This window comes from Perca fluviatilis, chromosome 5 (genome assembly GCF_010015445.1).
Source record: "Perca fluviatilis chromosome 5, GENO_Pfluv_1.0, whole genome shotgun sequence".
Lineage (NCBI taxonomy): Eukaryota > Metazoa > Chordata > Actinopteri > Perciformes > Percidae > Perca > Perca fluviatilis.
In genome coordinates, this window is record NC_053116.1 from 24,729,552 (window position 1) to 24,742,391 (window position 12,840).

Genomic DNA, 12,840 nt, shown 5'->3' on the forward strand with positions numbered 1-12,840 from the left:
CATGTGTTTCTATGTAGTTTGCTCAAACCAATCAGCGCGCAGCTCATTCTAAATATTCACGAGCATACCATATTTGGAAGAAAAGCTCTTGTTCCAAATAGAGCCATATTCACAGGGTAGTTAAGGGCCTAATAAAATAGCATTCGGGCAATTTTCAGCCCAACCAATGTTACATACCCTATTAGGAGACCTTAAGGAACAGTGTAAAATACTCTATATAATCATTCTATCACCCCTTTAAGTACAATGTACTTAACAGTGCATAGATTTGTCAATGTTCACAAAAATTAGTCTTTTGGATTTTTGTGGTTACAGTAGTAAATAATGCTTTTTCAGTTTTTTATTATTTTCTAATTACCCCCACTACACTAAATGGTCGTGTAGACAGAGCAATGGTTTTGTCCAGTTATTTCACTATTTTGTATAACATTATTTTGTGTAACAATACAGCATATAACACCATAACTACTGTCTACAAAAGATGACTCACCAGTGGATTCCCCCCACCACCAAAAAAACAGCTAAATATATCACTTAAAGTGCAGTTATTGGTTGCAGTTCTGCTGTAAAAATATGCACCTTCACTTCACCTATCACTTTCCAACTGAAACACCTTAAAACCTAGCAGCCTAGGCCAGTAGGGGGCGTAGAGAGCAAGGGAACCAACCTCATCAGGCCTTTTGCTGACCAATATCAATTTCCATTCTGTGGGTGATCCTGTGCTATTACCTTCATGTGGAAGGAATTACAAAAAAAAGTGCATTATTTTAGTTTCACATTTAAATTGACCATTCACGGAAGCCACACTTAAAGATTCACAGACACATTGTGGTTTTCCATCCAGATGATCACCCCAACCAGGATGAGGATGTCAGAGTCTACCACCTTCATCAGCAGCAGTGGAGGAGGAAGTGTGCATGGTGCCAGTTCCCTCTCTGCTGTTATGTCATCAAGTAGGTGTCACAGAAATTGTCAAGAATTCCAGTGTTATTGTATTATATTCATGGTATCACCAGTCCTTAAAAGACTAAAGGTTTAAAATAAATGTAATTTAAATTCTTAAAAGAATTAAAATGCAATTGATGATTTAGCTTATTTGCAATGGAATCACAGATTTGTTTTTTTTGCTGCGTTTCTGTTGTTTATTTGTTTATATATTTTATATTCTTCAATGAATACAGGGTTAATAGTACACTAAGCAAATATTTTCATTTAAATCTGCTTAACTAAACTATTTGATATTATTAGAGGGCTTCCTAAACATTTTCATGTCAAGGACATAGTGGTGTACTGTGAACCTTTGTTAGATAAGATTCATGACCTTTTTTTAAAATTGTATAAGCGCGCAATTAGACAGAGGGCGTTTGTAGGTTCCACAACGCGAGTCGCACTGCACTGCCTTTGTGGTTAAAGATGCCCCGATCGGACCAGTTGCGTCTTTTTGTTATTCTTGCTAGGCAACCATGGAATCACCTGTCCTCAGCCAACCGTTATTTTTGCCGTGGAGTTAAATGATATTGGATGTTTTTCCGCTCTGAGTTGAAGTTTTTCAACTTGAGGTGTTCAGGGCACTCAAAAAAAACATGAAGTGCTCAGTAACACAAAAGCAGCGAGCAAAACACTTTACTATCATTGTAAACAATTACAAAAAGCTGCCCCAGACTGCTAAAACGTGCTCCATCTGATCAGAGCCTAACTGTGCCCTGTTGTTGGGGAGAAAACAGTTAGGATAGATCCAGCTAGGTCACATCTAGTGAGAGAAATAACTTGTTTGAATTACAATAAATCAAACTTACATAATTTTTCATTATCTCTTACTTTCTTATTGTCCACAAATATGAATTATAGCACGGCATGCCAGTTCAGCTCTCAACTATGAAATTATTGTTTTCTTCTTTCCCTTTTAGACACTTCAGCCAAGCATAAAGGGAAGCCATCTCTGGAGATGGTTCGTTCATGTGATAGGCAAGGGGAATTTTACCTGGGAGAGCTAAGGACCACTGCTAAGAGCTGCAGTAGTGTCACAACACCTAACAGCACAATAGCAGGTGGCATGACAGAGCAGGTATGACACATACTGAATATACTCCATTTAAGTTCAGCAGGCCTAAAATGTGTCATTACAGTATGCAAATTGTGATTTTGTTTAATTGTTTGTCTGTCTCAGAGTGCTACATCTCTACAGAGCACGGCTCCCAAACTGTCCAATAAGAATAAGGTTGGCAAACACAACAAGTTATGATCACCAAATTATTATGTTTATAAATAAAGTTAGGCTAGTATGTGTGTACTTTGCTCAATCGCTCTGAACGGTTTTCAGTATGCATGTATGATGGTATGATATGGTTAAAGGCAGCTTTATTTGTATAGCACATTTCAGCAACAGGGCAATTCAAAGTGCTTTACATAAAAACAGATTGAAAAAAATTAAAACGGATAAAATACGAGAATAAAAGTTAGTGCAGTATAAGAAATTAAACATTAAACAGCAGTTAAAACAGTTAAACATATAAAAGCAGATACAATAACAGTTATTTAAAGAAATGAAACATCAAAGATAGGTCTTCAGCCTTGATTTAAAAGAACTGGGAGTTGCAGCGGACCTGCCGTTTTCTGGGAGTTTGTTCCAGATATGTGGAGCATAAAAACTGGTGCAAAATATATTATTCTGTTGCATTTGTTGTCTCTGCTTGTCCTACAGAGCATACCAGTGGCAAAAGCAGTCAATGTGGTTTTAGCTGGACAAGGAGAAGAACAGTCTCTGGGTATTGTATTGCTATAGTGACTTTAGCTTCGCCATGAAATACAGCTACATTGTTATTCTTTAGCGACTCTTGAACCCACCACTGATCTTTTTACTTACAGAGCCTAGTTTTTTGCCTGACACCCAGCCCAGAACTGGGAGGAACATGTAAGCACTGTAAAGAACCTCCACACTCCAAATCTGCTGCCATCAGAGTAGCCGATGCTCTGATTGGTAATGTGTATATCTTAACATTTATTTGTTGGAATTGCAGATCTTTGAACTGGAACAAACTGTCAGTTTCTGAAATGCTAATGATGCCCACACAGAAAATTAATTCTGTGCCAAGACCTGGTAAGCAATGTTTTGCATGTTAAAAGCTATAAAAAAACACAAAAAGGCCTAGCTAGTTAAAAACTAAATTCATCACGGCATCAATGTCGACATCAAACTTGTATGAAGTTTATACATTCGATTATTTGTTCTGTTTAGAGAATCGATTAAGTTTGGCACAACAGCAGGAGCGCCTGTCCTCACCACAGACATTGTCAGGTCCAGGCTCAAGCTCAATCAGCCAAAAGCAACTCCATACCAAACTCACCCAGCGCCTGCAGCAGGTCCTCAGTGAGAGGAACCGAGATCCTGCACCGCAGGAGCCATCTGTACCCCAGATAAAAATGTCTGATATCAGAGGGGACTCTAAAGGCAGAAGTTCTGCAGATCGGTGTGCTTCAATACCTTGTCCTCCCAAAGAGCAGCAGGCCCAGAGAAATGGCGTGGCCAAAGGGAAAAGAAAACCCCAGGTGTCACTGGAGGCAGATGCTACTCCAATCACAACTCCAGCCAAGGCCTCCACAACCAAAGCTCTGAAGAAGAGAGTATCAGCAAATGTTAAGGTTGAAACTAATAGGGCCCTTTCAAGCAAAGAGAAGGTATGACTTTTGTAAGCTTTAAGCATCTTAGTGTTCATTCTTAGGTTATTGTCATATATTGAGATTCTCACACCTACTGACTCTATGCAGAAGGAGGAAGAGGTTGCAGGCAGCATGGTGAAGCTCATCTCTAGCCGTTATGACACTAATACCCAATCCACAGCAAAAAATACTGCAGAAAGTATCCCTAAGAGCTGGATTCCTCCTCTTTTCAACAGGTATACACAAATGGTAGATTGTAGGTCTACATTATGTTGTACTGTAGTAAATGAACAACGGTTTGTATGTCTTCGCTAGCATTATTGTGCCACTTATTGCTGTGTTTTTCTAACAGGCCTATCTTCAATATGAGCTGGTTATCAACTGCTAAAGTAAGTGATCATGTACGTAAGTGATTACCTAAGTTATGGTGAGGAGTAGGGTTGCAAAATTCTCGGAATTTTCAAATTTGGAAACTTTCCATGGGAATAAATGGGAATTAAAGTGAATAAACTGGATATTTTTAATATTGGTTGTTATAATACTGTTGGTCTATAACAGGGAACTTAAGTGTAGTTGAAAAAAAAAACATCTTGCAGCATAATCTTGGTTAAAACAACCTGATTTAATGCAAATAGTTGAATGTCCTCCCTATATTCGTCAATGACATGCACACACGCAGTAATCAGCATAGGCTACTACATACTTGCCAACATTTAGTTTTTAAAATATGGGAGTTTTTTTTCTTACCTTTTTCGGGGGGGGGGGGGGGAGAATACATAACCCATTGCTATTAACCTATGTGTGTTAATTGTATAGCCCACTTGTTCTTGATAGGCTGGAAACAATAGACAGCGCTGATGATTAGCTTAGCACGCATATAACCATAACCATAGTAAATCAAAGGCAGCATGTTAGCTACCTTCATATGTTAAGCTAAAGGTCAATGGTTTGGGCTACTACTTAGCCTACTGCAGGGCTATTGAGGCCACACCCACTGCACAGAACATTTCTAGAATCCGACATTGTACAGCAGATTCAGGGGCCATCCACACGGAGACGCTTTTTGATGCAAACGCACGTTTTGCATCATTTGGGCCGGTCGTCCAAACGAATCCTGTAAACGCACTGCCTGAAAATGCACTTTTTTGAAATCTGGTCCCAGGGTGAAAAATTCGAAAACGGCTCTTTTTTGGCTTCGTTTGGACGGCAAAGACACATATGTGCAAATCGATGATGTCATCGCCACACCCCTCGACCTCATAGCCCGCACTAGCTAGTGCACGGCCACTGACACAACTGCGGTCAAGCTAACCGTATCCCATCTCCTTGGTCAAACCAGCTCACTTCATCTAAATACTTTGTCTCTGCTCCCTGACACGTCCCTCTGCTCTGCCGGTCCTGAATTCTAAACAAGATATATTGACCGCCCCAGCAGGGACGTAACGTTAACGTTAGCTGCTATGGTTAGCTGTTTCTAAATTGGAAGTAGACAATTTATCAACTAGCTAGCTAATCTGTCTGCTTATCAACTCCTTTAACGGATTATAGCAATTTTTAGCACGGCTTATTGTAGAAAGGCTACCGCAAAAAAAACGTGGAGCTAGATTATCAAAAAGACATTGGATCATTGATTGTTTGTTTGACTGCCGATGTTAGCTAGCGCGCTAATGTTAGCTCTGCTAGCTAGCGCGCTGCAATCATGTCCGATGGCAGACAGAACTGCAAAATAAAAAGCAATCCAACAGCACATTATACAATGTAAGCAAAGACACATTTTCTTGTGGTGGACTTTATAAAATGAGCAGTGGTGAAAGTTATTAAAGTCTACTCATGTTATGAATGGAAGTGAAGAATATGCTCTTCTTCTCCGTTTTTGGTGAATTTCTGTAGCAGAATCAGCGCCACCTATAGGCCTGGAATATGAAGTAGCGTGTTGAGTCTTTTACAAATGGATCCGTTTGGACGCACATTTTTTTACATGGCTCCAGGGAAGACGGGGGGGGGGGGAGATCGTTTTGGTACGTGTGGACGTGGCCTAAGGCTGAAATGTTTATATTTATGTTTGTATAAGATGGAGTTTGTGTGAGTTACCCAACATTTCCAGTTAATTCTCATAAATTCCTATTATTTCCCATAATTTCCATTAATTCCCATGAAAGTTTCCAAATTGGAATGTTTCCAAAATTCCACAGCTTAACTTTCCATGGAAAGTTTCCAGAAATTAACTGGAAAATGTCCACCCCTTTGCAACCCTAGTGAGGAGTAACTTCAAGTTAGTTTTCTCCTGCTTGATTTACTAAAGATGATCTTTATCTGCTATAGAAAGGAGAATCTGGAGATGTAAGCCTAATAAAATCCTACAGCCAAATCACAACAAACTCTACAAGGCAGAGGTAATGTCATTCAGTTAAAATATTTGAGGTACATTTGGATATTCCAGTGCATTTAAGGATGTATTTAATGCTTTTTTCCCCATTGTACAGAAAAGATATTTTTGCATTCAACATTGATGAACCATTGAGTGTTAAGGTAAATATTGCTAATGTTAGTTATTTTATACCTTGACACCTGGATTTATTACATACATGGTTGATTTATGAGTACATGGTATCTCACTGTATTGTTTAAAATCTGTTTTATTGCTCTTTAGGGAAAGAACAAAACCTCCACTAACACTTCTGCCATATCAAGCAGGTAGGTCTAAGAGATGAAAATGGCACGTTGACTGTCAACCTTGCAACCTTTGAAACAGTAATCTTTTGTAAATATTTTGTATTAAAAGAATGGTCTAATTTCATATTCCTCATATTGTTTGACAGTGACATCCATGACTCCTCAGCACTCAGCACAACCGAGAAAGGACAGCCTGTTGCAAAAGTATACTTTCATTGTACTGTGGTGGTTTATATGTATTGAAAGTTGAAGCTAGTAGAGACATATCTCTGTCTCTTAATGTCTGTTGACACGTGTGCATGCTTGCTGCATGTGTGCTCATGTAGTTCTGCTCTTGTCAGGAAGAAATGAGGAAAGCCCACTTTTTAAAAGTTATGGCATACACTTATATTGAGGGCAAGACAAATGCAGCAATCACAAAACCGAAATACGCTATGAGCTAGCCAATAAACCTTCTTACTCTCTGTCTCTCTCTTTCTATCAATCTATTTCCCTGTCTTCCACTAACTTGTTTGTTGTAGGGGAAGCGGTATGTGAAGAAGCATCTGTTTAGTGACACAGACTATGTCACGACAGATGTCAGCTGGCTGAGGGAATCAAGCAGGAAACCCAAACCCAAAGTTACCACGTACTCCAGGCAGGCACCTGTCAAGCCTAAAGCTGTATCACCTCATACTTCATGTAGGCCATCAAAGTCACACATTAACGCTGCTTACAAACTGGAATTAATCACATTAAGACTGAATGTTGATACATTTATTTAAAGACATTGGTTGACATTAGACTGTCTTTCATTACAGATGAATCCCCAGATTTACCCCCACCCTCTCAAAAACTTGTAAAGGGCAATGCCAAACCCAAAAAGGTAAGGCAGTATTGTTGTTCTTTGTAAATAATGTGCTTTAAGCCTGTGATGCACTATCCCAGTCAGCCACAGTGTGTCGTTGTTTAACCAGAAGAAGCCTGGTGTGCAGGAGAGAGTGGAGCAGCCAAACAAGACAGTAAAGCCAGCAGTAGCTCCCAGCAGACCACACGCAGCAGTCAGGAGGCCCCGGAGAAGTGCTGCCACCTCTAAGAACTACAGGGAGCCAGACACTGATGACAGCCATTCGGAATCAGAGAAGCCTCCTGTTCCCAAGGCAAATGCATCCCCTATATCTTATGTAATTTTCTCTCCTAGTTATTGCCCTTATTTTGTAAGCACTTGCCTATTAGAATTGGTTTGTCTTGATCAGAATATTATTTTCCGTCTTGAGTAATTAAGTTTTATAAAAAACAAATACCTATTTAGTTAAAGTGCTCATATTATGCTTTTTGGCTTTTTCTCTCTTTTGTTGTGTTATACTGTATATCTATTTTGTTCATGTTATAGGTTTACAAAGTGAAAAAGCCCAAAGTCCACCCCAAAGGAACTTACCAGCTTCCAGAGAAAACACTGTTCACAAACTACTCCAAACAGCTCTATAGTCCAGCCTTTATTTCCATTACAAACGTGCGTCACTTTGTAACACGTTATAATGCTCGCCCAGCTGCTAGCGTGGCACGCCCTCATACTCTGCTTCTGACTGGCTAGTTGTCCTTACCTAGCTACTGCGCGCGTGCGACTGCCAACAGAGATGGAACAAAAGTGTGATGCCTCACTCTGTAGCTAAAACAGAGAGCTCAACACACAGGGTGAAAAGAGGAGCTGCAGCAATGTGCAGTACAACAAAAATATGGTGTTTTTTGAAAATAAAACCATGTAAAGCGATTCTGGTACAACCTCTAAATACAATTATGAACCTGAAAATGAGCATAATATGAGCACTTTAAGTATGATACATCAAAGTTTTGGTTTGGCAGATTCCAGATCCCTAGTATAAGAACAAAAACACTGGTGGGATTCACTTCATGCCATTGAGCGCACACACAGTCAACTATGTCTTGTGCAAAAGTTCTATGTATTATTACAAAGATGGCAGTTCATTAGAGTGCTTTTGCAAAAATATTTCAACCATACTGTCTTTGTCCGCACAATAACAGTACTTCCCTAATCATCTGGAGAATGCTGAGAAAACCCATGAGGCTGCTCAAGTGACAAAGAAAAAGGCTGCCAGCAAACAACCAACTAAAAGCTATAGGAAGCTAGATAGCAGCCAGTCAGAGTCGGAGTCTGTGTCAGAGCAGCCAACCACTTCCAAGGTAGAGGTCATTGAGATGATATCTCATGTTGTCGTGATTATCTATTCTGCATGCTACATAGCATCTGTAAGTCTAAATATATCAGAAAACATATCCATATCACCACATGCTCACCATGTATTGCATGTGACTTTGGTATTGACATTTATATTGTTACATAATTTTAATCAGGTAACACATTTAGCTAGTGGGCATGTATCAGGTAGCATCTAGTCTGGCTTACCAGATGTACAGTGTGGTTATAAGTTCTCCAAGCATTATATAGGGCTGCTCTAAAACATTAGCTCTACAATCCTATATTATAGGGTTGTAGAGCTAATGTTTTTAAAACAAAATCACATTGGCAAAAAACTAATCAAATTGTCTTTTTGGAAAAAAAGAATGACCAAGAAACATTTACGTAACTTTTCTCAACTGTAAACCTTGTTTACAGTTCACACGTCATCTTAGTCTACTCTTACTGAAATCTGCAGAATACACAAATCATTTAAACATCATGGTTGTATTAGTAGTAGACTGTTGCAGATACATTTTATTCCTTTTTGGTTTGTCACCCAACAGAAATATTTTGTAGGCCAGCAGGTGAAGAGTAAGAAGACCCGTTTAGAGGTTCCAGAGGTAAAGAAGAGAAACAACACCTCCTCCGAGCAGTACCCAGATACATACAGGAGACAGGACAGCATCAACCAATCAGATCTGAAAAAGCCACCTGGTCTCAAGGTGGGAGCCCAGCCCTCTATTTAGGTCCTTGCAGCTTACCCTTTGAAAAGTAGTATGCCTTGTGAATTAAGCACATCTGATGTTACAAGGTTATTGTGAAGATTGACTAGTTTTTTGGTCCCATTTGAAAAATGTTAGTTAAATTCTGCAAAGAGAAATATATAGAATATAAAAATCCCACCATTTTACATCAAAAGGCAAAAAAAACCTTTTAGCTGTATTAAGCTGGGAATGAGTCTTGAACATGAAACACTTTGTTTTCCAGCAGCAGAGACCTGAGAATGTTCTTCCAGAAACTTCCAGAAAGTTAAATAAGAAAAATGTCGTCCCTGCCCAAGAACAGATGAATGGAATGAAGGAGTCCTGGGCTGCCCGCCAGACCTCTTTATGTCCCCCTCCTCCTCTAATTGAGAGGATGAGATGTAAGACTGGAAAGCCACTCCCCCAACAGTTAGATAACAGTCATTTGACTCCTTTGACATCAGTTAATGTATATTACATGATCCATAGTAGGTCAAAAAGTTTTTGTTAATTCTATAACAATGGCCACATATATTACTTGCTCTTGACACTATTGGAACTTTTTTCCCAGCATTGAAAAGATTGTATAGCAAGATAATGTTTGGTTTTCACTTACTGTATTGACACTGCATGTTTATTTTACTAGCTCGAGAGTTTTAAAACTGTTACATAATGACCTTATTGCTCTCCAACCTCTTAACTGTAAATTGATATGTAGAAAAGCATGTATATATTGACCTACTGCTCTCTGTCCAAACTCTGAGGCCAGCTGCTTAAACATCTGTGCTTATTTTGGACCTTCACAGCTGCTGAGAGGTCAGCCCAAACCTTTGGTTTGACCTGCTCCCCTCTCCTCACCCCACGGGGGTCCCCACTCCCTGCCTCCCCTGACCCACCCTGTGAGGACACCCCCTCGCCAATCCTGCTGCTACCCAAACCTCGCTCTACAGTCAACAGTAAAGGAAACTTCAGGGCCTGCTCTTTCTACAGTTCAGAAAAAAAGCGCAACTCATCCAAAACTCAATCCATCCAGTCTGTCCCCTCTCTCCCTTCACTGACCCCTATAGGTCAAACGCCTGCACACCGTGCTCTCACTGGACCTCGTGCAACAGAGGTAAAACAGCACATCTCTGACACCCCATGTAGGTCTCATGCCCATACAGTATGTGGATTCTGTGTTAAAGGTTACAATCAAATTTAAAGATTTTTAGTGTAGCATAAAACCACATGCTCCCTTTCACCCCAATGATACACAGAATTTGGGCAGTGTAGTTGAGAATACGTTAAAGTAGACAATTGCAACTAGACTTCATTATTTTAAAGATGTTGAACTACTCACCTCTTCATCAGTTCTAATGACTGGTGGGGGGTTCCTTGGTATTAAACATCTTCAAGTGATTCACACATCCTTTGCACTACATGGAAGTCATTGACTTGACTACAACATGTGAGAATCACTAGAGTGATATGAATGGAGGTGTGACTTATTAGATGACTTAAAGGAACACGCCGACTTATTGGGAATTTAGCTTATTCACCATAACCCCCAGAGTTAGACAAGTCAATACATACCCTTCTCATCTCCGTGCGTGCTGAAACGCTGTCTGACGGCTCCAGCATTAGCTTAGCCCAGCACAGATCCTGCAGGTAACTGGTTCCAACTAGCCTACTGCTCCGAATTGTGACAAAAGTGACAAAATAACGCCAACATGTTCCTATTTACATGTTGTGATTTGTAGAGTCACAGTGTGTACAAAAAACAACGTAACATGAGACACAGCCATCTTCTATCCGTAAACAAACCGGGAACTATATTCTCAGACAGTCTTGCTGCGAGCATATCACTCCGCCATGTAAATAGGAACATGTTGGCGTTATTTTGTCACTTATTCGGAGCAGTAGGATTGCTGGAACCTTTCACCTGCCTGTTCTGTGATGGGCTGATGCCGCTGGAGACGTCAGACAGCTTTACAGCGCACGGAGATGAGAAGGGTACGTATCGACTTGTCTAACTCTGGGGGTTACGGTGAATAAGCTAAATTCCCAATAAGTCGGCATGTTCCTTTAAGGCGTTCATAGACCGTTACCTAGAATTTAAGGAAGTAGGTCTGTGACCTCAACATTGCTGGTTGAAATTTCCAGGCCAGCTGAGAAAATGTGGGCAGAGAAAGTAAAGAGGTAACACTTCCCTTTGTAAACAATCATTTTTGAGTTTTGAGGTTCTCTATTTGAGCAGATAGGTTACATTAAATCTCAAACTGCCCAACCCTTAACTGCTAACAGTTGTAAGGGACAACATTAGAGGATAAATTAGAGGATACCAGATAAATGCATGTAATTAAATAGAATATGTTGGAATTGCACATGATGATGTAAATGATGTATGATTAAAATGACCTATTTAGCTCCAGGCAGAGCATATAATAGCGCTGCATCAATTCATCTGTGCCTCTTAATGCATTGTTGAAAATGTCTTTAGAATTTTACCGTCCCTAATCTATGACAGACATGGTGATTAGATAACCACTAAATGAGTGGCCATATTTCTTATTGTCCATTATTTTCTCATCACTTCCTGTCCCTCTCCATTCCTTTATTTGTTTCCAGCTAAGTCCAATCCAGCAGCATCTACCCTCAGCACCTCAATCTCCTTTGTCTCTGTCCACTCGGCCCCTGTTGACATCCACACTCGAGCTGGACAAGCCGTCCATGCCCTCTCCTCCTCAGTCTCCATTCCCAGAAGACACCGTCAACCATGGGAGCCATTATAGCTTTAGTAAAGTGTCTTCAGTATCCTGGCTTTCACTGAGCCAGTCATCCACTAAGTCATCATTACTCACTAGAAAAGTAAAGGACAGCCCTGCTGGCCTGGCTGTGTCTCATAAAACAGAGGTAGGGCTTTACCACACTTTATGTTTTATGATTGATTTTAATTGGATGGATAGATGAATGGACGGATGAGAGCACTGAAAGGCCACTAATCACTGAGTTATTGTAATTTTTAAATATTTGTAGTCAATCAAACAAACAACTAATGCATTAACTGTCCATCCTGACAGAAAACACCATCTTCAGACCGAAAGCCTGAACAGCTTCTTCTCTCAGGTAAAAGACCTTTTGTGTTCAACTTGGTTGTTGACAGGTGTACAAAAGATTTATCAGTTGCTACAGTCTAACCCCACAGCTAGATCCCCTCTACACCTAAACAATGTTGTAAATAAGTATAAAATTACATCTAATGTAATAGTCATCAAGAGTATGAATTCCCCCAAATGGGGCTCCACTGTCAAATCACTGATCTGCTTCAGAGGAAACCCCTGTGTTAAGTTAACCAGTCGTATACTGGGTAATGTATTATAACTACTGGTTCTTGTTACAGGACCCAGTCGCAAGCGCCACACCTCCTCGTCCAGTAGCTCAGAGGAAGATAAGAAGGAAGAGAGGAAGAAAAGCAAGATGAGAGGGCAGCGTTCTCCTCGGATTAAACCAAGGAAGTTGTTCAAGTCCTGTAAGTCCAGTTACCTGCAAAGTAAATTAGTTGTCAATTCAGTCCGAAATAACTTTTCCAAATGTCTTGGTAGAACAACA

At 40.1% G+C, this 12,840-nt stretch overlaps 1 protein-coding gene across 7 annotated transcripts in view; it reads left to right on the top strand.

The window, feature by feature from the left end:
• Positions 1–12,840, top strand: part of sycp2 (synaptonemal complex protein 2) — a 28,054-nt gene that overhangs the window by 7,263 nt on the left and 7,951 nt on the right. The window contains exons 18-40 of one of the 7 annotated variants that reach the window (XM_039801539.1): positions 845–953; positions 1,908–2,065; positions 2,168–2,236; positions 2,702–2,765; positions 2,866–2,911; positions 3,018–3,097; positions 3,236–3,675; positions 3,766–3,893; positions 4,010–4,058; positions 5,980–6,050; positions 6,141–6,186; positions 6,308–6,351; positions 6,477–6,534; positions 6,852–7,011; positions 7,131–7,195; positions 7,287–7,493; positions 8,353–8,511; positions 9,073–9,231; positions 9,497–9,653; positions 10,059–10,366; positions 11,860–12,144; positions 12,312–12,357; positions 12,632–12,760. In XM_039801539.1, coding sequence (XP_039657473.1) covers positions 845–953; positions 1,908–2,065; positions 2,168–2,236; positions 2,702–2,765; positions 2,866–2,911; positions 3,018–3,097; positions 3,236–3,675; positions 3,766–3,893; positions 4,010–4,058; positions 5,980–6,050; positions 6,141–6,186; positions 6,308–6,351; positions 6,477–6,534; positions 6,852–7,011; positions 7,131–7,195; positions 7,287–7,493; positions 8,353–8,511; positions 9,073–9,231; positions 9,497–9,653; positions 10,059–10,366; positions 11,860–12,144; positions 12,312–12,357; positions 12,632–12,760 — 3,037 coding nt within the window. The remainder of the gene's footprint in view (positions 1–844; positions 954–1,907; positions 2,066–2,167; positions 2,237–2,701; positions 2,766–2,865; positions 2,912–3,017; positions 3,098–3,235; positions 3,676–3,765; positions 3,894–4,009; positions 4,059–5,979; positions 6,051–6,140; positions 6,187–6,307; positions 6,352–6,476; positions 6,535–6,851; positions 7,012–7,130; positions 7,196–7,286; positions 7,494–8,352; positions 8,512–9,072; positions 9,232–9,496; positions 9,654–10,058; positions 10,367–11,859; positions 12,145–12,311; positions 12,358–12,631; positions 12,761–12,840) is intronic. The other 6 variants (XM_039801541.1, XM_039801543.1, XM_039801540.1 and 3 more) reach the window with 6 other exon arrangements.